Raw genomic sequence first — 23,866 nt, 5'->3', positions numbered from 1 at the left:
AATAAGGGACTTATATGAAAAATTCACAGCCAACATCGTACTCAGTGGGAAAAAAAAAAATGAGAGTTTTTCCTGTAAGGTCAGGAACAGCATCGTACTGTAAGTCCTAGCCACAGCAATCAGACAACAAAAAGAAATAAAAGTCATCCCAATCAGTAAGGAAGAAGTAAAATTCTCACTATTTGCAGATGGCATGATACTATACATAGAAAACCCTAAAGATTCCACCAAAACACTATTAGAACTCATAAATGAATTCAGTCAAGTCACAGGAAACAAAATCAATGTACAGGAATCTGTTCAATCCTATACATTAATAATGAAGCAGCAGAAAGTAAAATGAAGGAAACAATCCCATTTAAAATTGCACCAAAAACAATAAAGTATCTATGACTAAACTTAACCAAAGAAGAGAAAGACCAGTACTCTGAAAACTGTTAAATGATTAAATAAATTCAAGACAACACAAATGGAAGGATACTCCATGTTCATGGATTGTAAGAACAAATGTTTTTAAAATGTTTATACTACCCAAAGCAACAATGGAATATTAGCCATTAGAAATGACAAATACCCACCATTTGCTTCAACGTGGATGGAACTGGAGGGTATTATGCTGAGTGAAGTAAGTCAATCGGAGAAGGACAAACATTATATGTTCTCATTCATTTGGGGAATATAAATAATAGTGAAAGGGAATATAAGGGAAGGAAGAAGAAGTGTGTGGGAAATATCAGAAAGGGAGACAGAACATAAAGACTCCTAACTCTGGGAAACGAACTAGGGGTGGTGGAAGGGGAGGAGGGCGGGGGGTGGGGGTGAATGGGTGACAGGCACTGAGGGGGGCACTTGACGGGATGAGCACTGGGTGTTATTCTGTATGTTGGTAAATTGAACACCAATAAAAAATAAATTTATTATAAAAAAAGTTTATACTACTCAAAGCAATCTGTAGATTAACTGCAATCCTTATCAACATACCAACAGCATTTTGCACAGAACTGGAACAATCCTGAAATTGTATAGAACCACAAATGACCTTGAATACCAAAGCAGTCTTGAAAAAGAAAAACAAAAGTGGAGGTATCACAACTCCAGACTTAGTTATATTACAAAGTTAATATATAATTATAATTATAAAAAATAATTATATAATATACAATTAAAACAGTATAGTACTGGCATAAAAGTGGACTCATGAGCAATGGAATGGAATAGAAAACTCTGAAATAAACCCACAATTAGGGGTCCTTAACTGGCTCAGTTGGTAGAGCATGCGATTCTTGATCTCAGGGTCCTAAGTTCAAGCCCCATGTTGGGTGTAAAGCTTACTTTAAAAAAATAAGAAAAGAAATAAAAAACAAAACTCTGGCAGATGAGTTAAAAATAATAATAAAAAAATAAACCCACAATTATATGGTCAATCGTTAACAAAGGAAATGGGAAAAAGTGTTCAACAAAAGGTGTTGGGAAAACTGGACAGCTACATGCAAAAGAATGAAACTGGACCACTTTCTTACACCATACAACAAAACAAACTCAAAGTGGATTAAAGACATAAATGTGAGACTTCAAACCATAAAAATCCTAGAAGAGAGTGAGTACAGGCAGCAATTCCTTTGACATCAGCCATAGCCATATTTTTCTAGATATGTCTCCTGAGGCAAAGGAAATAAAACCAAAAATAAACTATTGGAAGTACATCAAAATAAAAGGTTTTTGCACAGTGAAGGAAACAAAGGTTGTTAAACCTTGTTTAAAACAAACCTTTTAAACAAGGTTTAAAAACCCAGACAACAAATAATTTTTTAAAATGGTCAGAAAATTTGGAAAAATTTTTCCAAACAGGACTTACACAAGGCCAAAAGGCACATGAAAAGATGTTCATCATCACTTCACATTTAAGGAAATGCAAATCAAAATTACAGTGAGCTCTCACCTCATACCTGTCAGAATAGCTAAAATCAACAACAGAAGAAACAAAAGGTGTTGGTGAGGGTATGGAGAAAAAGGAATCCTCATGTTGGTGGGAATGCAAACTAGTGCAACCACCAGTAGAAAGTAGTATGGAGGACCCTCAAAAAGTTAAAAATAAAACTACCCTATGATCCAGTTATCACACTATTGGATATATACTCAAAAAATAGGAAAACACTAATTCAAAGCAATACATGCACCCTTATGTTTATAGCATTATTTACAGTAGCCAAATTATGGAAGCACCCACATGTCCATTGGTAAATGAATAGATAAAGAAGATAGGGGAGACTATAGGTTAGCAAATTGAATTTAAATAAAATGTTTAAAATTTTTTTAACTAGAAAAAGAAGATAGGAGAGACAAAGTTGGCAGCAGAGTAGGAGGACCCTAAGCTTGTCCCACAAATACAACTAGATCACTATCAAATCATCCTAAATACCCTAGAAATCAACCTGAAGATAGACAGAACAAACTCCACAACTAAAAGGAGAGAAGAGGTCACATTGAAGAAGGTAGGAAATGTGGAGTTGTGGTTTAGGGGAAAAACAGATCCTGGCTTCTGCATCAGGAAGGGAGTCTCATCTTGGAGAAGGATGAGAGAGAGGGGAGCACCAAGGGAGTGCACAAGGAGAATAGTCCCCGTATACATTGAATTGGAAAGCTAAAGCACATGAATTTCATTAGTTCTTACAACTAGCAGGGCTTAAAGCCTGGAGTTTTAAGGTCAGCAGGCTAAGCTGGGATAGACCCCTCCAAGAGCACTGTGCTGCTCCTGGAGAGAAGGCAGGCAAACAACCCAGGGTAATACAACATGGAAATAATGATGTGAAGATTGTCTACAGCACAGAGTGGGGACATTATTTGCTTTTCTTATATGTCCCCAAAAGGCAACATTCATGAAGAAATCTCTCCAGGAACAAAGGAGCTGGCTGGCATATTTTCCTTCCTCTGCCCCTCAGCATAAACACAGATCCACTGGTTGGAAGCAGCCATGTGCAAACACTGGATATCTAAGTTTCTTACACTAAGCCCCACCCCCTTGAACTACAGTGGAACTGCCTTTCTCAGCCATGCTTTTCTCTGTCCCAGCACAGCTGGGAAAACCAGCACAATACCCAGCCCACACCACATGTCCCAACCAGAGAGGTTTGCAGGGCCTCAGTTTTCATGAAAGCGGTGTCAGGTCTCATTTCACAAGCAGACCAGAGCACACCTAGTTAAAACTCACCACACTCAATACAGGGAGGAAACAATGTCCACAGAAGGCAAAGAGAGCCTCTGCAGATGACAGGCTGGAAGGATAAAGCAACACACACTGGAGGCACTCCCTGAAGCACCAGAATCTGGGCACTACAAGATCTGAGTGAAACAGATAGAAGTAACATGGCTGTTGAGGAATTTAATACAACAATCATAAGGATATTCACTGGGCTTGAGAAATAAATGGAAGATACCACTGACACCCTTACCACAGGGATAAAAAAAAGTTAAAAAGAATCAGAGATGAAGAATGCAATAAAGGAGATTGGAAAAATGCTTAATGCAATGAACAGCAGGCTGAAAGAAACAGAGGAATAAATTAGTGACATAGAATACAAAATAATAGAAAACAATGAAGCCACACAAAATAGAGAAAGAAGAATTATAGAACACAAGAATAGACTTAGGTTATTCAGTGACTCCATCAAATGTAATAGCATTCATATTTATAGGAGTCCCAGAAGAAGAAAAGAGATAATTGGGGGCAGAAAATTGAGGAAATAATAGCTGAAAACTTCCCTGATTTGGGGGAAGGAAACAGACATCCAGGTCCAGGAGACACAGAGAATATTAAAATCAACAAAAGCAGGCCAACACCAAACCATATTGTAATTAAATCTGCAAAATATAGTAATAAACAAAAACCTTAAAAGCAGCAAGACAAAAGAAGTCCTTAACTTAGAAGAGAAGACCATAACACTAGCTGCAGATTTCTCAGCAGAAATTTGGCAAGCCAGAAGAGAGTGGCATGATGGGAAAAATCTGCAGCCAGGAATCCTCTATCCAGCAAGGCTATCATTCAGAATAGAAGGAAAGAGAGAAAGAGTTTCCCAAACAAACAAAAATTAAAGGGAATTCATGACCACTAAACCAGCCATGTAAGAAATATTAAAAGGGGACTCTTTGAGTGGAAAGGGGAGACTAAAAGTGACAGTATACAAGCAGGAAACAAAAAAGCAGTAGAAATGAATATTTCTGTAAAAAAGTCAGTCAAGGAACTCATTTTAAAAGGGATATAAATGATAACTTAGACTTAAAATGTGGGGAGGAGAGAAGAAAATAATGGGCTCAAACTTAGTTGAACATCAACTTACTATAGAGTGCTATTTGCAGAAAAGTTTGTATACAAACCCAATGATAACCATTTATCAAAGACCACTCATAAATGCAAGAATACAGAGAAATTCAAATATATCACTAAAGAAAATCAACAACACAAGAAAGAAAGGAGGATCAGAAAAAATCTCCAGAAACAACCAAAACAAGAATTAAAATGGCACTAAATACATATCTATCAATAATTACTGTAAATGTAAATGGACTAAATACTCCGATCAAAAGACATAGGGTGTCAGGATGGATTAAAAAACAAAACCTATCTGTAAATGCTGCCTACAAGAGATACATTTTAGACCTACAGACAGCTGCAGAATGAAAGTGAAGGGATAGAGAAATATCATGCAAATGGATATCAAAAGATAGCCAGAGTAGCAATAATTTTAAAAGACAAACTAGACTTTAATAAACACACTGGGGCAGCCCCAGTGGCGCAGCGGTTTGGCGCCGCCTGCAGCCCAGGGCGTGATCCTGGAGACCCGGGATCGAGTCCCACGTCGGGGTCTGCTTCTCCCTCTGCCTGCTTCTGTGTGGTGCCTGCTTCTCCCTCTGCCTGTGTCTCTGCCTGTGTCTCTGCCTCACTCTCTCTCTCTCTCTGTCTCTATGAATAAATAAAATAAAATCTTTAAAAATAATAATAATAAACACACTAAGAAGAGACAAAGAAGGTCACTATAATCGTAAAGAGGCAATCCACTAATAGGACATAAAAATTATAAATATTTATGTACCCAATGTGGGGTCACCAAAATATATAAAATATTTAATAATAAATGTAAAGGAACTCATTGATAATATAATAATAGTAGGAGACTTTTACACTCCACCTATATCGATGAACAAACAGATCATCTAAACAGAAAATCTGCAAGGAAAAATGGCTTTGAATGACACACTGGACCAGATGGACTTAACATCTATTCAGAACATTCCATCCTAGAAAAGGAGAATGAACATTCTTTTCAAGTGCAAATGGAACATTATCCAGAATAGAGCACATATTAGACCACAAAACAGGTCCCAACAAATACAAGATTGAAGTCCTATCTGTACCTTTTGTGACCACAATGCTGTGAAACTAGAAGTCAAATACAGGGGGAAAATCTGGAAAGACCACAAATATAAGGAGATTAAATAACATGCACTAAACAATGAATGGGTCAACCAGGAAATAAAAGAAGGAATTTAATGAAGCAAATGAAGATGAAAACACAATGGTTCAATCCTTTGGGATGCAGCAAAAGCATTCCTAAGAGGGAAGTTTATAGCAACACAGACCCATTTCAAGAAACAAGAAAAATCTCAAATAAACAACCCAACCTTACACCTAAAGGAGCTAGAAGAAGAACAACAAACAGCCTAAAGCCAGAAGAAGGAAGAAATAATGAAGATTAGAGCAGAAATAAATGATACAGAAACTAAAAAAAAAAAAAATAGAACAGATTAACGAAAGCAGAAGGTGGTTATTTGTAAAAATTAATAGAGTTGATAAACCCCTAGCCAGACTTATTAAAAAGAAAAGAGAAAGGACCCAAATAAATAAAATCATAAATGACAGAGGAGATATAACAGAGGATCCCTGGGTGGCTCAGAGGTTTAGCACCTGCCTTCGGCTCAGAGTGTGATCCTGGGGTCCCAAGATCAAGTCCCACATTGGGCTCCCTGTGTGGGACCTGCTTTTCCCTCTGTCTCTGTCTCTGTCTCTCTCTCTCTCTCTCTCTGCCTCTCCCTCTCTCTCTCTCTCTTTCTCTATCATGAATAAATAAATAAAATCTTTAAAAAAATAACAGCCAACACCACAGAAATATAATTATAATATTATGAGAAACTATATGCCAACCAACTGGACAACCTAGAAGAAATGGATAAATACCTAGAAACATACAAACTATGTTTGTAAACTGAAACCATTAGAAATAGAAGAGTTGAACAGACCTAACCAGCAAAGAAATTGAATCAGTAATCAAAAAGCTCCCAACAAACAAAAGTCCGGGACCAGATGGCTTTACAGACAAATTCTACCAAACATTAAAGAAGAATTAATACCTATTCTTCTCAAACTATTCCAAAAAATAAAAAGAGGAAGGAAAGCTTCCAAATTCATTCTATGAGACCTGATTAACCTGGTACCATCACTAAATAAAGACACCACCAAAAAAGAGAACTATAGGCCAATATTAGTGATGAACATAGATGCAAAAATCCTCAACAAAATCCTAGCAAACCCAATACAACAATATATTTTTAAAAATCATTCACCACAGTCAATTTGAGTTTATTCCTGGGTTGCAAGGCTGGTTCAATATTTGCAAATAAATCAGTGTGATACATCACTTTGAAATAGAAAGGATAGGGGTGCCTGGGTGGCTCAGTAGGTTAAGTGTCTGACTCTTGATTTCAGCTCAAATCATGATCTCAGGGTTGTGGGGTTGAGCCCTGCATCAGGCTCCATACCGGGCTTGGAGCCTGCTTAAGATTCTTTCTGTCCCTCTCCCTCTGCCCCTCCCTACCCTCTCTTCCTCTCGTAAAAAAAAAGAAAAAGAGAGAAAGAAGAAAGAAAGAAGAAAGAAAGAAAGAAAGAAAGAAAGAAAGAAAGAAAGAAAGAAAGAAAGAAAAAAAGGAAGGAAGGAAGAAAAAGGAAGGAAGGAAGGAAGGAAGGAAGGAAGGAAGGAAGGAAGGAAGGAAGGATAAGAACCACATGGTCATTCCATATATGCAGAAAAAGCATTTGACCAAGTATAACATCCATTCATGATAAAAACCCTCAACAAAGTAGATTTAGATGGAATATACCTCAACATCATAAAAGCCATATATGAAAAATCATTGATGATATCATCCTAAATGGGGAAGCACAAAGCTTTTCCTCTACCATCAGGAAAAAAAACAAGGATGTTCACCTACCCCTTTTCTTCAACATAGTACTGGAAGTCCCAGCCACACCAGTCAGACAACCAGAAGAAATAAAGGCATCCAAATCTGCAAGGAAGAAGTCAAACTGTCACTATTTGCAAATGGCATACTATATATAGAAAATCCAAAAGATTCCACCAAAAATCTGCTACAACTGATAAGTGAATTCAGTCAAGTCACAGGTTACAAAATCAGTGTACAGCAATCTGTTGCATTTGTATATACCAATTATGAAGAAGCAGAAAGAGAAATTAAGGAATCAATGTCATTTACAATTGTACCAAATACAATAAGATACCTAGGAAAACCTAAACAAAGATGTAAAAGACCTGTACTTTTTAAACTATAAAATACTGATGAAAGAAATTGCAGAGGACACAAACAAATGGAAAGACGGTCCATGCTCATGGATTAGAAGAAAAAATATTGTTAAAATGTTTGTATTTCTGAAAGTAATCTACACATTTCATGCAATCCCTATCAAAATATCAACAATATTTTTCAGAGTTAGAATCCTAAAATTTGTATGGAACCAGAAAAGACCCCAAATAGCCAAAACAATCTTGAAAAAGAAAACCATAGTGAGAGACATCACAATTCCGGATTTGAAGTTATATTACACAGGTGTATAATCAAAACATTATAATACTGGCAGGAAAAATAGACACATAGATCAGTAGAGCAGAATAGGAAACCCGGAAATGAACCCACAACTCTACAGTCAATTAATTTTTGACAAAGCAGGAAAGAATATCCAGTGGGAAAGACAATCTCTTCAATAAATGTTGTTGGGAAAATTTAACAGCAACATGCCAAAGAATGAAACTGGACCACTTCCTTACAACAGACACAAAAATAAATTCAAAATGGATTAAAGACCTAAATGTGAGACCTGAAACCATAAAAATCCTAGAACACAGGTAGTAACTTATTTTTTTTTTCACATTTTTAAAGTAGGCTCCATGCCCAATGTGGGGATTGACCTCACTACCCTGAGATCAAAAGTCACATGCTCTACTATCTGAGCCAGCCAGGTGCCCCAAAGTAGCTTTTTTGACATCAGCCTTAGCAACTTCTTTCTAGGTATGCCTGAGGCAAGGGAAACAAAACCAAAAATAAACATCGGAACTACATCAAAATAAAAAGCTTCTTCACAGCAAAGGAAACAATCAATGAAACTAAGAGGCAACCTACAGAATGGGAGAAGATATTTACAAATGACAGATCTGATAAAGAGTTAGAATCCAAAATATATAAAGAATCTTATACAACTCAACACCTAAAGAACAAATAATCCAATTAAAAATGAGCAGAGGGCATAGACATTTCTCCAAACAAGACATCCAGATGGGCAACAGACATGAAAATATGCTCAAATCACTCATCATCAGGGAAATACAGACCAAAACTACAATGGAATACCACCTCACACCAGTCAGAATGGCTAAAATCAACAACATAGGAAACAACAGGTGTTGGCGAGGATGTAGAGAAGAGCAACCATCTTGCACTGTTGGTGGGAATGCAAACTGGCACAGCCACTCTGGAAAACAGTATGGAGTTTTCACAAAATGTTAAACATAGAACTACCCTGCAATCCAGCAATTACACTGTTAGGTATTTGCCCAAAAAATACAAAAATACTAGTTGAAAGGGATACGTGTACCCCAATGTTTATAGCAGCATTATCTACAACTGCCAATTTATGGAAACAGCTGAAGTGTCCATAGACTGATGAATGGATAAAGAGGATGTGGTGTGTGTGTGTGTGTGTGTGTGTGTGTGTGTAATGGAATATTACTCAGTCATAAAAATGTGTGAAATCTTCCCATTTGCAACAACATGGATGGAGCTAGAGTGCTATGTTTCATGCAATAAGTCAGTCAGAGAAAGACAAATACCATATGTTTTCACTCATGTGCAATTTAAGAAACAAAACAAATGAGCAGTGCAAAACAAAGAGAAATAAACAGACTCTTAAGTATAGAGAACAAACTGATGGTTATCAGAGGGGAGGTGGGTGGAGGGATAGGCTAAATAGGTGATGAGAATTAAGGAGTAGACTTGTCAAAATGAGCACACTGGGTTATTTATGGAATTTTGAGTTATTATATTACACACCTGAAACTAATAACTATGTTAGGGAACTGGAATTAAAATACAACTTTTTAAAAATGCAAATAAAGAATGAAAAAATGTAAGATTTAAACCCAAACATTCAGTAATTGTGTTAAATGTAGATGGACTAAATGCTTCAGTTAAAAGATAGAGATTTGTCAGATTAGATTATAAGGTAAAACCCAACTTTATGCTGCATGAGAGTCTCACCTGAAGTATAAGGATGCAGGTTGAAAATAAAAGGATGTAAAACAATATTCCATGCAAATGGTAAACAAATTGAAGCTGATGTAACTATGTTATAATCAAGATATACTAAAGGCAAGAAATATTAGTAGAAACAATGAAAAACATTTTATGGTAATAAAGCAATTCAACAGGCAGCTATCCCAATCTTTAATTTTTATTTCCGTAATAGCATAGATTCAAAATATACATAGCCCCAAAAAAGAGCAAAACTAAAAGAAAAATAGATAAATCTAAATCATAGTGAAAGATTTTAACACATTCCTGTCAGTAACTGATAGAAGTAGACAAAACCATCAATGAAATTAACAAACTTCACCTAATTGGTAAATATCGAATACTATACCAACAACTGCACAATACATATTCAAGAACAAATTGAATATTTATCAGAACAGACCATATGCCATGCCACAATGCAAGTTTCAACAAATTTCAAGGAATTGAAATCAAATAGTGTGATTGAAATCAGTGTGGTCTCTGACCACATTAGAATTAAGCCAGAAATAACTTTTTAAAAGATAGATAGGAAATCCCCAGTGATTTAGAAATTAAGCATTGTACTTATAAATAACCCATGGATTAAAGGAGAAATGAGAAGATGGAGAATTAGAGAATATTTTCAACTAAATTATGCATGAGTGGTTTAACATTTGAAAATCAAACAGTAAGGGATAGATACCTGGGTGGCTCAGCGGTTGAGTGCCTGCCTTTGGCCCAGGGCACGATCCTGGAGTCCTGGGATCAAGTCCCACATTGGGCTCCCTGTGTGGAGCCTACTTCTTTCTCTGCTTCTCTCTCTGCCTACGTCTCTGCCTATCTCTCTCTCTCTCTCTGTCTCTCATGAATAAATAAATAAAATCTTTTTAAAAATCAAACAGTATATTCCAACACAAAGAGAATAATGGAGAAAAAACATGAACATTTCAATAGATGCAAATAATTTGATGGGCACTGAGGAGGGCACTTGACAGGATGAGCACTGGGTGTTGTACTATATGTTGGCAAATCGAACTTCAATTTTAAAAATTTGATACATTTTAATAACCATTCGTATAAAAATATTATAGGAGTCAAAGGAAACTTCCTCAAATGTTATATAATAAAGGATATCTTCTTAAAACCTAACATCAGACTTAGTGGTAAAGTATTAAAAGTTTCCTCACCCTAGTCCCCCTCAGATTAGGAATAAGATGTCTGAGATGCCTGCCAACACCACTTCCTTTTGGCATTGTACCGGTGCTTATAGCCAGTGGAGCAAGGCATGAAAAAGAAATAAAAGTTATTAGGATTGGAAAAGAAGGAAAGCTGTCATTACCTACAGATCACATGATTATGTAAGTAGAAAACCCAAAGTAATATATAGAGAAGCTATTAGAATTTATAAGTGGGGGCACCTGGGTGGCTCAGTCAGTTAAGCATCTGCCTTGGGCTCAGGTCATGTTCCCAAGTTCCTAAGATCAAGCCCCACACTGGGCTCCTTGCTCAGCAGGGAGACTGCTTCTCCCTCTCCCTCTGCCTGTCACTCTCCCTGCTTGTGCTTTCTCTGTGTCAAATAAATAAAATATTTTTAAAAAAGAATTTATAACTGAATTAATAAGTTTGCTAGATGCAAGATCAATTCACAAAAAATTAATTGTATTTCTATATATTAGCAACATTCAATTAGAAAATATTTTTAATTATATCACTGATGATATTATCTATGAACATCAAAACAAAACAAAATATGTAAAAACTAAAACAAAAAATATGTTAAAACAAAATATGCTATAATGCTGGGACATGGGCTGCAAAGCCTAAAATATTTACTATCTATCCCTTTACAGAAAATGTTTACCAGCCCTGGGTTAGAAAAGTCAATCTTTTAAAGATGTCAGTTTTTGGAACGCCTGGGTGGCTCAGTGGTTGAGTGTCTGCCTTTGGCTCAGGGCATGATCCCAGGGTCCTGGGATCAAGTTCTACATCAGGCATCAGGCTCCCCATAGGAAGCCTGCTTCTCCCTCTGCCTATGTCCCTGCCTTTCTCTGTCTCTTGTGAATAAATAAAATCTTTAAACAAAATAAAGATGCCTGTTTTCTATAGTTGCAGTAATTCTATTTAAATTCTCAGCAAGCTGTGCGTGTGCATGGACGTAAGATAAGAGATGATTTTCAAATGTACAGGGAAATGCAAAGGTCTGAAAATAACCAATAAAATCTTAATAAACAAAAATTAAGTTTCAGGACTTTTACTCTGTTTTTAAGATTTATTATTGTTCTACAATTTATATGGCAGAAATATAGACAACTAGATTAGTGGTACTATGCCATAATAGAGTTCAGAAATAGACCCACATGATTTATAGCATGCTGCCATGTCCGTGCAGTGGGGAATAGATCATCTTTTCAATAAGTGATGCCTAGTACATTGTATATCATCTGTGAAAAAAATAAAAGGACCTTGACCCTACCTCACACCATATGGATTGTATGCCCAAATATGAAAGGTGAAATAGTAAAATTTATAGAAGATATAGTAGGAAATCATTTTGGCAATCTTGGGGATAGGCAAGGGTTTTTTAATCACGACATGGAAGGCACTAAACTTAAAGAAAGATATTGATGGGGATCCCTGGATGGCTCAGCAGTTTAGCGCCTGCCTTTGACCCAGGGTGTGATCCCAGAGTCCTGGGATCGAGTCCTGCGTCAGGCTCCCTGCATGGATCCTGCTTCTCCCTCTGCCTGTGTCTCTGCCTCTCTCTCTCTCTCTCTCTCTCTCTCTCTCTCATGAATAAATAAAATCTTTAAAAAAAGAAATATATTGACATTAAGAACTTCTAGTCATCAAAAGAAACCTCCAAGAATAAGAAGGCAAGCCACAGAATAGGAGAACATATTTGCAATTCATATAGCTGACAAAAGACTCAAATACAGAACTTATGAAGGACTCCTATAAAGGGAAGATAACTCAATATGAAAATGGAGTTATTTCACAAAAGTAGATGGCCACTAAACATATGAAGAGGTGTTTCATTATTCATTATTTCACCAGGAAAGTACAAGTTAAAGCCACAGTAAAATACTTCTACATACCTCTTAGAGTGGCTAAAATTAACAATTGATCATACCACTAGCAAAGATGTGGAACAAATGGAACTTGTATACACTGCTAGTGGAAATGTAAGTTGGTACAACTACTTTGTAAAACTACTAGACAGTATTTGCTGAAATTGGACATTCACATACCCTGTGACCTATCATTTCTGCTACTAGGTATATACTCAGCAGAAATATATATATATATTCTAAAAGACATGGACAATATGCAAAAAAAGAGTTAACATGACAGGCTTGAAACAACATCCTTAGAAAGGCCTGCTTGCAAGGTTGGCCCTTGGCTGGCATCTGAAGACTTGGATTTGGGGAAGCTTTCCACCATCTTCCTAATGATAAGTATACTTTACTATATCTTAATTGTACAAACAATATAGCTTGTGCTGAACACCTGCTTTCCTTCTGAAAGTCCGGAGTTTGAGTACCTATTAGGAAAAGGGTGCCTATATGAGCAGTCCCTTAATTAAAATGTTGGGTACCAATTCATGAGCTGATAAGCAGCATTTCACACGTGCTGTCACAATTTGATGCTGGAGGAATTAATCATGTTCCACATGATTCCACTAGGAGAGAGGACTCTTAGAAACTTGTGCCTGTTTTGCTCTAGACTTCTCACCATGCACCTTTTTCCTTTGCTGATTTTGCTTCATATCCTTTTGCTATAGTAAATCTTAGCCATAAGTATGATTCGAGTACCCTGAGTCCTTCTTAGCCTATCACTGAGGCTTAGCCAAAACTGAGGTAGTCTTCAGGACACCCAACACAGTGATGACAGTGGTGAGATTTTCTAGAATGACCTTAATCCACTTAAATATGGCAAAAGCATTGTTTGAGAAAAGGAAGGTAGGGGATGACAAGCCTGTGGTACCTAGGTGGCTGTGGATTTATCCATGATACAAAACAGCAGCTGAACTACTTTCAGTTGTGAGAGGTAAAAGTTATCTATGGAATTTGAAAATGGTAGATCCAACTCCAGGAGAGTTGGCTTGGTGGATCATCTGGCTAATTTTGGCCGTGATGCTAAAGTGAGGGGTAGGGGAAGTCCATCTCATGCCTTTGGTTTTTCTTTTCTTCTCCAGGCTGGAGGAGAAAGGGCAAACATCCCCAAAACTGATCCATGGATGGGACCAAATGTTTAAAAGTTCATGCCCCTTTTGTTCAAGTGGGAGTAAAAAAGGTTAAATCACTTTTCTGAGTTGGAGCAGTTTTATAAATCAAAGGGAAAAAATTCTCTGGCTGCTGCTACATCAGCTTCCCACCCCAACCCCCACATTACAACTGGGATCTCCCTGCAACTATAATGTTCCATAAGTAACATTACTAGAAGTTTGAACTTTCAATAAGGAGGAAAGGGAGAATTTTTAAAATGGTTTTGTTATTTGTGACTTTTGCATCTGGAGATATGACAAAAATTGATGTAAAATGTTATATTCTTATAATCTAAAGCTAGAGGGACCATTCTGATCAGGGAAAGTTGCAAAACAGAAAAAGAGTCTTAGTGGAACACAACCACCTTACTCTTTGCTGCCAGTGGGCAGATCGAAATTAAAATTCTTTGAGTAATGGAAACAAGAACTAGTCTCCATAACTAATGATTTTACTATCATATTTTACCTGTTGGAGCTTCTAGAAAAATGAATACATGAAGAGACAATCTCCAGATGAAAATAAACTTTTTTGAGTTTAAAAAGTAGTTTTTGGTTGCTAGAAGCTTTTATGAAACCAAATGTCTAACTCGTAGGGGGGCTGATCATTTTTTGTCCTGATGTGCATATTTTTGAGTGGTCAGTTTGGACTGAATGACACAATAAAGAGCTTAGGACAGTCTTGCTTATCACTTAGACTTGGACTTAGACCATGGCTGACTGGCCTTGCAGCATCCCAGCTTTGCAGCTGCCTAAGAAAAGCTGCTGTTTTGCCATCCTAATTTGGCATTCACAGATCCTAATTGCCTGGACCTGACTCTCAACTGAAACCCAGTATGGTTGGCTATAAGACTGTTCCCACCTCAGCACCAAATGTGCCGAACTGAAAGCAAGCACAGGCTAAATGAACTCTAAATGAACAAAATGAACTTTAAATAAACTCAGACTCAGATCATTGCAGATTTGGGTCACCCTGCCTGTGGGGCTCTAAATTTATGAAACCATCCTGAGTTCTGGCTGGACCATTTAGGACAGTTGCTGATGCCCACAGGAAAGGGTTTGTTCTCTGATTGGACCATCTGAAGTTGATCTACTAATTGGCTCTTTATGTATGATGCAAAAATTGATTGCATTCTTGTGATTTCTGCAAAAGCTACAAATTGGAGGAAGCATGTCACAGCAAATGTGACTCCTTCCCCACTCTTGGTAGCTTGCTTTTGACCCCTTCTTGGTACCGTGCCACTGCTGTTAGTGGTTGTGTTTGGCTTTCCATATTAATTCCAGTTTACAAAAATAGACTGATAGCTTCACTCCCCTCACCTTTCTCCTGATCCACAAACCTTAGTAATGCAATTTGCTTATTAAATGCAGCTTTCCCCAGAAAGAAAATGATCTTTTCTAGGCTGCTCACTGGATAAAGGAACAGAACAAAGGGAAGAGAGATATGAAAACTCATTTCTAAAATATTTGAAAATTCAGGATTTCATCCTGACCAATTCCTGGACATGATATGTCTTTCTGGCTAAGCTGTATAAAAATGTTTACCTATGAAAATTCTCTTAAACGTCTTGCATGCAGTTCTTCCAGACAAAAGGTCTGGATGAGAGGAGATGATTGTAAAACTATGGTTGCTAAATGAGACAGCTCCCTTCAGGAGACACTCCTATTGGAACCATAGGATGAACTGATTTTTTTTTTTTTGGACTGGACTGGAAGCCCTAGGACAGGATGCCTGCAGTGGAAGACCCTATTGGAGATCCTGTAAACCTAAACTGCCTGATTAATGTATGTTATACCTAACATTTTTGTCCAAGAGTACTGTGTGTGCCCTCTAGAATTGTTCTGTTCTATGAGTACTGACTATCGTGGCATTGCCTCAGCTTTGGAAGGCATTCAGATGAATGGATAAAGAAGATGTGGTTTATGTATACAATGGAATATTACTCAGCTATTAGAAATGACAAATACCCACCATTTGCTTCAACGTGGATGGAACTGGAGGGTATTATGCTGAGTGAAGTAAGTCAGTCGGAGAAGGACAAACATTATATGTTCTCATTCATTTGGGGAATATAAATAATAGTGAAAGGGAAAATAAGGGAAGGGAGAAGAAATGTGAGGTCAGTTTCAATTTACTGGCCAGACTTGTGCTGTGCCTGGATTGATTGATCCCTCAAGCCAGATAAAAAAGGTTAATACAGAATCTTAAGGTGGAAGCTACCTGGCTGTTGAAGATACATATTTTTTATAGTAATGGTTCATTCTATCTGGCTAAATCTAGGGCTCCTGAGGGTATAACTGAGGATGATACTATAGATTAGGCTTACTTTGCTGCATCAGGGACCTACTGACAAAGACACCTTGGCTAACTGCATGCAAGTTTGGCCCTTGGATGACATCTGAAGACCTGGACTTGGGGAGGATTCCACCATCCTCTTAGGGATAAGAGTGGTTGGGACACCTGGGTGGCTCAGCGGTTGAGCGTCTGCCTCTGGCTCAGGGAGTAATCCCGGAGTTCCGGGATCGAGTCCCGCATCAAGCTTCCTACATGGAACCTGCTCCTCCTTCTACCTGTGTGTCTGCCTCTCTCTCTCTCTCTCTCATAAATCTTTTTTTTTAAAGGATAAGGGTGGTTTAATGTGTGTCTAAACTGTACAGACAGTATGGCTTATGCTGAATACCTGCTTTCCTTTTGAGAATCTGGAGTTTGGGTATGTACTATGCAGAACTAGATCACGCTGGGGTGCCTGGTGGTTCAGTCTGTTAAGCGTCTGCCTTTGGCTCAGGTCATGATCCGAGAGCCCTATGTTAGGCTCCCTGCTCAGCTGTGAGTCTGCTTTTCCCTTTGCCCTCCCCCTGTTAACTCTCTCTCTCTCTCTCTCTCTCTCTCAAATAAATAAAAGCTGTATTTTTAAAAAATAAAATAAAAAATGGTTGGAATGGTAAATTGTATGTAATGTATATTTTACTACAATAAAAAGGAAACAAAATGGAAGGAGCAGTGGATAAGCCTGGTTGTGATATCATTCTAAGGTAAAATGTGTGCTTTCCAGAGTGGACCCTGGAATATGACCAAGGCATTGATAGTTCTCTGGTTCTGTCCCTAAAAGTGAAGCAGCACTAAAAATGTGCATATTTGATAAGTTTCATACTTAGGATAAAGCAGGAGCAAAAATAAAACCCCCAAGAAAAATGTGTTCCATCCAATTAAAAAAAAAAAAAGCAGTACTAGTTCTGTCAGTACTAATGTGAAACGATATTCAATATATATTTTGGAGGAAAGAGTTTGAGAAGCTCCTTGTGTATAGTGCTACCCTATGTTATACAATATATTGTGTGTTATAAAAGGGAAAAATGTGTGTGAATAAATGAACTATTTCCTCATGGTAAGAGATATTGATGTAATAACTGCCTTTTGAAAGAAAAAGAAATTCAACTACATGTAACACAGATATCAATTATCAGATAGATTCTAATTTCAGAATGCTAAACAATGAAAAAGAAGACATCTTATACTCAGGGAAATAAGGTGGATGTGTGTGTGTGTATACATATATACATACACACATACATAATATTTAGACACATGAACAGATTTTATATAAATTTTCTCTAAAATTATGCCTTTTGTAGCTGTCTGATAGTTCATGCCGTCCCCTTAAGTTTTCAAAAATGTTCCTCTGCCAAGTAAATTTTGCTCTATGTATAAGATTCTACAAAATTTCCTATCAGACACAATAATATAAAAATTTTCGATTTGTTTGAATAAGATGTGTTGTTCATTGAATTAAAATGAGTCAGTACTATGCAATTGAAGGAGATCAAGATAAATTCATTTCAGTTTTTCAGTTTAGTATGCCATCTTTAAGTTGATGAGGTTTTGTTCAGCTTTATTGAAGCATGGTTTACATTAGTAAGTATGATAGTAGGGACACCTGGGTGGCTCAGCAGTTGAGCGTCTGCCTTTGTCTCAGGGCATAATCCTGGGGCCTGAGATCAAGTCCTACATCAGGCTCCCTGCAGGGAGCCTGCTTCTCCCTCTGCCTGTGTCTCTGCCTCTCTCTGTGTGTTTCTCATGAATAAATAAATAAATCTTTTAAAAAATAAGTTTGATAGTCAAAGTAGCTTTTGCAGTTTTCATGGGATTTAAGGAAATTCAGCATATGAATATCACTAATAGAATTCTATCTTTTGTAGAACTATTAATTTTCATGTGCATGCTTTTCTCTTATATGTAGACTATGTGACTTCTTTATAAGAGCATAAAATCTTTTAAGAACAGAAATAATTTCATACTCTTTCTCTTAGAGAGCTTACAGTGCTTCATATGGCCTTGTACATAACACGGATACTAACTTTGAGACACAAAACTTTGTTCAATCAGGAAGTGTAAATCTAATCCCCCCCCAAAAAAAACCAAAGGTTTACTGATTGGATTTGTGCCCTAGAAAGATCTTGAGCATTTCTCAATTCTACCTCAGGATGCAACAGTAGAATGAAACTCAGTGGACGACCCTACAGGCATATGGGAGTCCTTGGAACTTCAAAACTCTATGACATTCGGAAAACTATCTTTACCTTCACTCCACAGGTGGGTGGAATGAACTTTAGCATGCATTGAGATGAATGGAAGTAAAACAGAAACATTACAGAAATAAAACATTTACTGGAGTTAGGACAAGTATTAGAGTTCATGGGGCCTTGCACATATTAAGTTGCTTAGTAAATATTTGTTGAGTTGGATTGAATTGAAGTTGTAGCACGGAACAATGCCAAGTGGTTGTGGCTACCAAGAATAGTCCTGGGTGTTGCAGAAACAGTGACTAGGAATTTTATACATGTTGGGGTACCTTTAAAAGTACTCCTTTTTAAATGTTAAAAATAAGACTGTATTTGTCCTTCATAAAAAAAATATAGTCTTTTTTTATTTAGCTACTGAATTATGTGTTCTCTTTGTTTTGGGCAAAGGCCCCTTCTATATGCCTGGAAATCATTGATACCCTCTTCTAAACAAAAATGTCAGTTCTGTTTTAGCCATGATTATACACATTGTTAGCTTGATATTTATTAGTTACATTACAATAATAAGCCAAATTATATGTGTGCATAGGAGGAAAGCTTTGTCATCTTACATCTGAAATTGTGCAGCTGAGGTATAGACAAAAGACTAATGGACCATAGATTCTATTTCTGACCTTGCCATTTGCTAGTCATATGACTTTGTTAATCCATTTAATGTCTTGTGGCCTTATTTTCATCTATTAAAAGAAAAGCCCTCACTCATTTGTTATATAATTAAATAAAATTATGTACTTAAAAACACTTTGTAAAGTATATAGTACACTGTAAAAATGTCAAAAAACTACTATATGTACCAAGGGACTATCAGATTATTTGGAAAGAATGAGGCACTAAAGTTGGGGATATTGTTGCCTTTCTGACATGTTATATATCCTTGTGAATATGTGAATACTTTAAAATATTATTGTACAGTTGTAAGAGTAAATTATTCTGAGCTATTATTTTTCCTCTTTTTCTCAGTTTATAGACCAGCAACAGTTCTACCTGGCTCTGGACAACAAGATGATAGTAGAAATGCTTAGAACAGACCTCTCCTACCTCTGTAGCCGCTGGAGGATGACAGGCCAGCCCACCATCACCTTCCCCATCTCACATACCATGCTTGGTAAGGTTGTATGAGGCAAAAAACAAAAGTACTTTTGGAATAAATGATGTGGTTAGTTCCTTCAAAATATTAGAATCATTGGAGAGCTATTCGTTATCATTTATTCTTTCAATAATTACTTATTAGCTCCTATTTTGTGCCAGGGATTTATCTAAGCACTTGGGATACATGAGGTGAATAAGGCAGATGAGTTTTCTACTCTCATGGAGCTTATGTTTTAGAATAAATATGTAACAAATGAACCAATACACAAGAATATTTCAGATGGTTTGAGGGCTATAATTAAAAAATGAATTAGAATAACTTGGGGACTAACTGGTTTTTAGGCCAATTTGCAAAAACTCTGTTTATACAATTCATTTTATTTTATTTTTTATTTTTTTTTTAATTTATTTATTTATTTATGATAGTCACACAGAGAGAAAGAGAGAGAGGCAGAGACACAGGCAGAGGGAGAAGCAGGCTCCACGCACCAGGAGCCCGATGTGGGATTCGATCCTGGGTCTCCAGGATCGCGCCCTGGGCCAAAGGCAGGCGCCAAACCGCTGCGCCACCCAGGGATCCCATACAATTCATTTTAAAGACAGTAATAATACATTCTGCATCTGTCTTACTCCATTGGAGCATCAAGATTTTATAGATAAGCTCCCAGACTTATCCTTGCAAGGCTTGCCTAACTGAAGCAGTAAAATTTAGCAGGGAGAAGTGGAGAGGCTCTCAGTTTATCTTTTCCTTTTTGACCAGGCTTCCTGACATTGCTTATTTGAAACCAGGTGAAAGGATTTATTATTCTCTCAGTTGCTGGAGGACTAGAGCCAATACTGAAGCACTGCTTCCTTTCTGTGTCTTTGCAATTGCTTCCAAAAGCCTGTTTGTACTGCCAAAGTACGTAGAATTCCTTTTCATTAGAGAAGAATCCTTTGTCATAAATTGTTCAATGTCCAGACAGACAATAAGGATATTGGTCACATCTCTAAAGTGCTTCAAAAGCAAAGGAATTAAGAAAGTAGGGTAGATTTATTCTTTTTGCTTTCTATATTTAGGCCAATTAACATGTACCTGATTAATAAACGCTATGTTCCCAGAATTGTCTTCTGAAAGTATAAAGTCTAATTGGAGAGGCAAAGATGATACACAAAAGTAATAGAGAACAACTGAAGACAATATATAAAGAAGTACCAAACCATGAGATTCGTATTTTATAGTGAAGGCGATCACAATTTTAAAGAAAATTTCTTGACTGAAGTGGGACTTATCAAGGCTTTTGGGGATGGGAAGAATTCATATTGGAGAAGAAGGAAAGGCCCTTTAGGTAAGGGAAAAATACCATGAATGAGACCTAGAGACAGGGATGAGCTTGACTTATGAGTGCACAGCGGAGAGGCCAACCTGCATGGAGTGGCTTTGCATGTTGGAATATAATTATCAACAAAATCAGATAAAGTGGAGTCAGATAATGAAGGCATTGAAAATATGCACAGATATTCAACCAGATTTTCTCAGAAGTCTGAAATTATCAGAAGTTTTTGAACAAGGAGTGGCATGATGAAAGGGGTGTTTACAGAATATTGATTTGATGACAGTATCATTGTAGTAAGAATTTGATATCAAAGAAAATAATCTAAGTTTGAGATGGTGAGAAGATATATTGGATTGATGATAATAACAAAAAAGTGGGAAAGAAGAATAAAGGAGTATTTTAGATAACACCTACAAGTCAGATGTTGGCTAACTAGATATGGGATATGAATCAAGGTAATGCAAAGATTTAGAGACTAGGTAAATAATGCTGCCATTGATAGAAACAGAGAAATTCTACAAGAAGATGCCAGTTGTAAAGGGACATGTTGAATTTGTGGCAACAAAGAGATTTCAAAATTAAAATATCTAATAATTGGGGTGAGATACACAGCCATACCTTAGGAAGAAAATTAAGATCTAGATTTAAATCACAAAGTTTTGATACTTGGTACTTGATCACACAACAAAAACAGCAGTAACATAGCAGTAATAATTGAAATGTTTATTGAACACTTTCTCTGTGCTGGGCACTGAGCTAAGTGCTTTCAATGCATTATTTTGAAATCTCTACAACTCTATTCAGGTAGGTCATATTAATAGCCACATTTTATTCATTTTCCAGAGTCACAAAGCTTGGGATAGAGTCAGGCCTCTAACCAGGTCTGTCTCCAAAGCTTACATTACCAACAGCTGTATGTTTTTGTCAGTGACAATTTTGTGCTGGTGAAATGAGAATGAATATGCCAGTGATCACATCAAAATGTGAATTAGTTAAATTATCATATTAAAGATAAAGATTTCCAGAATACATATAAGAGCAAAATCCAGCTAGATGCTACTTACAAAAGATATCCCTAAGATAAGATTATATGGGAAAATGGAAAATAAAAGAATGTATAAAGATAAATCATGTAAATGCTAACAAAAAGAAAAGCCATGGTGGCAACACTAATATCAAAAATAGTAAATATAATTCAAGGCACAAGTCTTTAAAAGAGACAGGAAGGATATTTTATGTTGGTAAGAGCTACACAGACAAAAAGCGGAATCAGATCTATAAATACAGATAACAAACTGATGATTGCCAGAGGGGAGGGGACAAAAGGGTGAAGAAGAAAGAGAGATAGAGACTTCTAGTTATGGAATGATTAAGTCATGGGAATCAAAGGCACAGCATAAGGGATGCAGTCAATGATATTGCAATAGCAATAGCAATGTAATGGGACAGATGCTAAGTACATTTGAGGTGAATATAGCAAAATGTATAAACTTGCCAAATCACTAAGTTATACACATGACACTAATATAATGTTATGTCAGCTATACTCAAAAAGAGACTTACCTTATAAAAAGATGATATAACGGGCCAAAACCTTTATCTACACAATAGTGTCAATGAAATGTATAAAGCAGATATTTAGGAAAACTTAAAGACAAATGATAAAACTATTGTAGAGTCATAATCGGAAACTATAACATATTTCTATTAGAATGGCACAGATCAAGCATAAAAAATAATTAAAGATAAGGAGGATTAACAAGCCCGATTTTTGTATTTATGAGTATATACAAAACTATACCTAAAAAGAATACACAAAGAATTGTTATTTTTTAAAAAGTAGAAATCATATAGGTGATATTGCCAGGCATATGACATATGACACAAGAATAATTTTAAAAATCTGACCATGAAAGAATTAAAGTTTTTTTTACAAATAATTCTTAAAAAGGGCAAAAATTTGAAATTAGATAGTGTTCTAAAATAAGAAATAATACTACTACTTATCAAAACTTAAGATATTAGACCATAGTGATATTTGGAAATATTTATATCTGTAAACACTTTGGGGGAAAAAAGGAGTTCCAATTTCCAGAAAAAATGGAGTGCACTCACTTCTCCCTATTTCTCCTGTTAAGTACAGTTAAAACCCTGGACACTATCTGTAAAACAAACATAAAAAAACTCTGAAAGTCAGAAAATAGAAGGGAGAATGACTAGGGACTTTGCATCTGAGAAATGACACAGCAGTGAGTATAGTGGGTTTTCCTTCGTCCCATGTTTCAGAACCAGATGCTGGAGAAGTTTTTATCCCAGAAATACAAATGTTGCAGTAAAAAGACCCAAGAAAACCCTTTTTCCTCTGGCCAACATAACAGCAGAGGGGCAACCTAGCCAGACAGAAAACTTTCAGACAATAACTGCCTTACTCTAGCCAAACATCATGGAAAAAACTGCAGCCCCACTCCCACTTCTATAATCAAAGTCTATGTGGGGACGCTAGACAGAACCCTTCATATACCTGTGAAGAAGCACCCTTCTTCTTTCTTAGGGGTAGTGTCTAGAAGTGCTAGTGAGGAGCTTAGACTTTCATCCTTGCACAACAATAGAGGAACTTTCTTCTATACCCACTAGCAGTAATAAGGCAGTGCTCCCTTCCCTGCTGCACAGTATCAGAAGAGAACTGCTATATCAGAAGATTCAGTAAGACCCAAAGTTTCATAAGATAATACCCTGCATTTCCAGAATACAATATAAGTCACTTATACCAATGTCCAAGAAAATCTTAACTTCAATGAGAAAAATTGGTCAGCAGACACCAATACCAAGATAACAAAGCTATTGGAATTGTGACAAAGATTTTAAGGTAGTCATCATAAAAATACCTTAACAAGAAATTATTACTGCACTGCACTTGAGAGTAGGAAGTCTCAGCAAAGAAATAGAAATCCTCAACAAAGAATTTGAAAATATAGAGAACCAAATGGAAGATTTAGAACTGAAAACT

At 36.6% G+C, this 23,866-nt stretch overlaps 1 protein-coding gene across 12 annotated transcripts in view; it reads left to right on the top strand.

The window, feature by feature from the left end:
* Nucleotides 1-23,866, top strand: part of PHKA1 (phosphorylase kinase regulatory subunit alpha 1) — a 179,730-nt gene that overhangs the window by 98,455 nt on the left and 57,409 nt on the right. For all 12 annotated transcript variants that reach the window (XR_003143883.3, XR_003143885.3, XR_003143884.3 and 9 more), the window contains 2 exons: nucleotides 18,355-18,464; nucleotides 19,415-19,559. Coding sequence is in view for 9 of the 12 variants with exons in the window: in XM_025466198.3 (XP_025321983.1) it covers nucleotides 18,355-18,464; nucleotides 19,415-19,559 (255 nt within the window). In the remaining 3 variants the exon portion in view is untranslated. The remainder of the gene's footprint in view (nucleotides 1-18,354; nucleotides 18,465-19,414; nucleotides 19,560-23,866) is intronic.

The sequence above is a fragment of the Canis lupus genome, chromosome X (assembly GCF_003254725.2).
Source record: "Canis lupus dingo isolate Sandy chromosome X, ASM325472v2, whole genome shotgun sequence".
Taxonomy (NCBI): domain Eukaryota; kingdom Metazoa; phylum Chordata; class Mammalia; order Carnivora; family Canidae; genus Canis; species Canis lupus.
The sequence above is the reverse complement of the archived record's forward strand: the minus strand, read 5'-3'. Positions and strand labels throughout refer to the sequence as shown.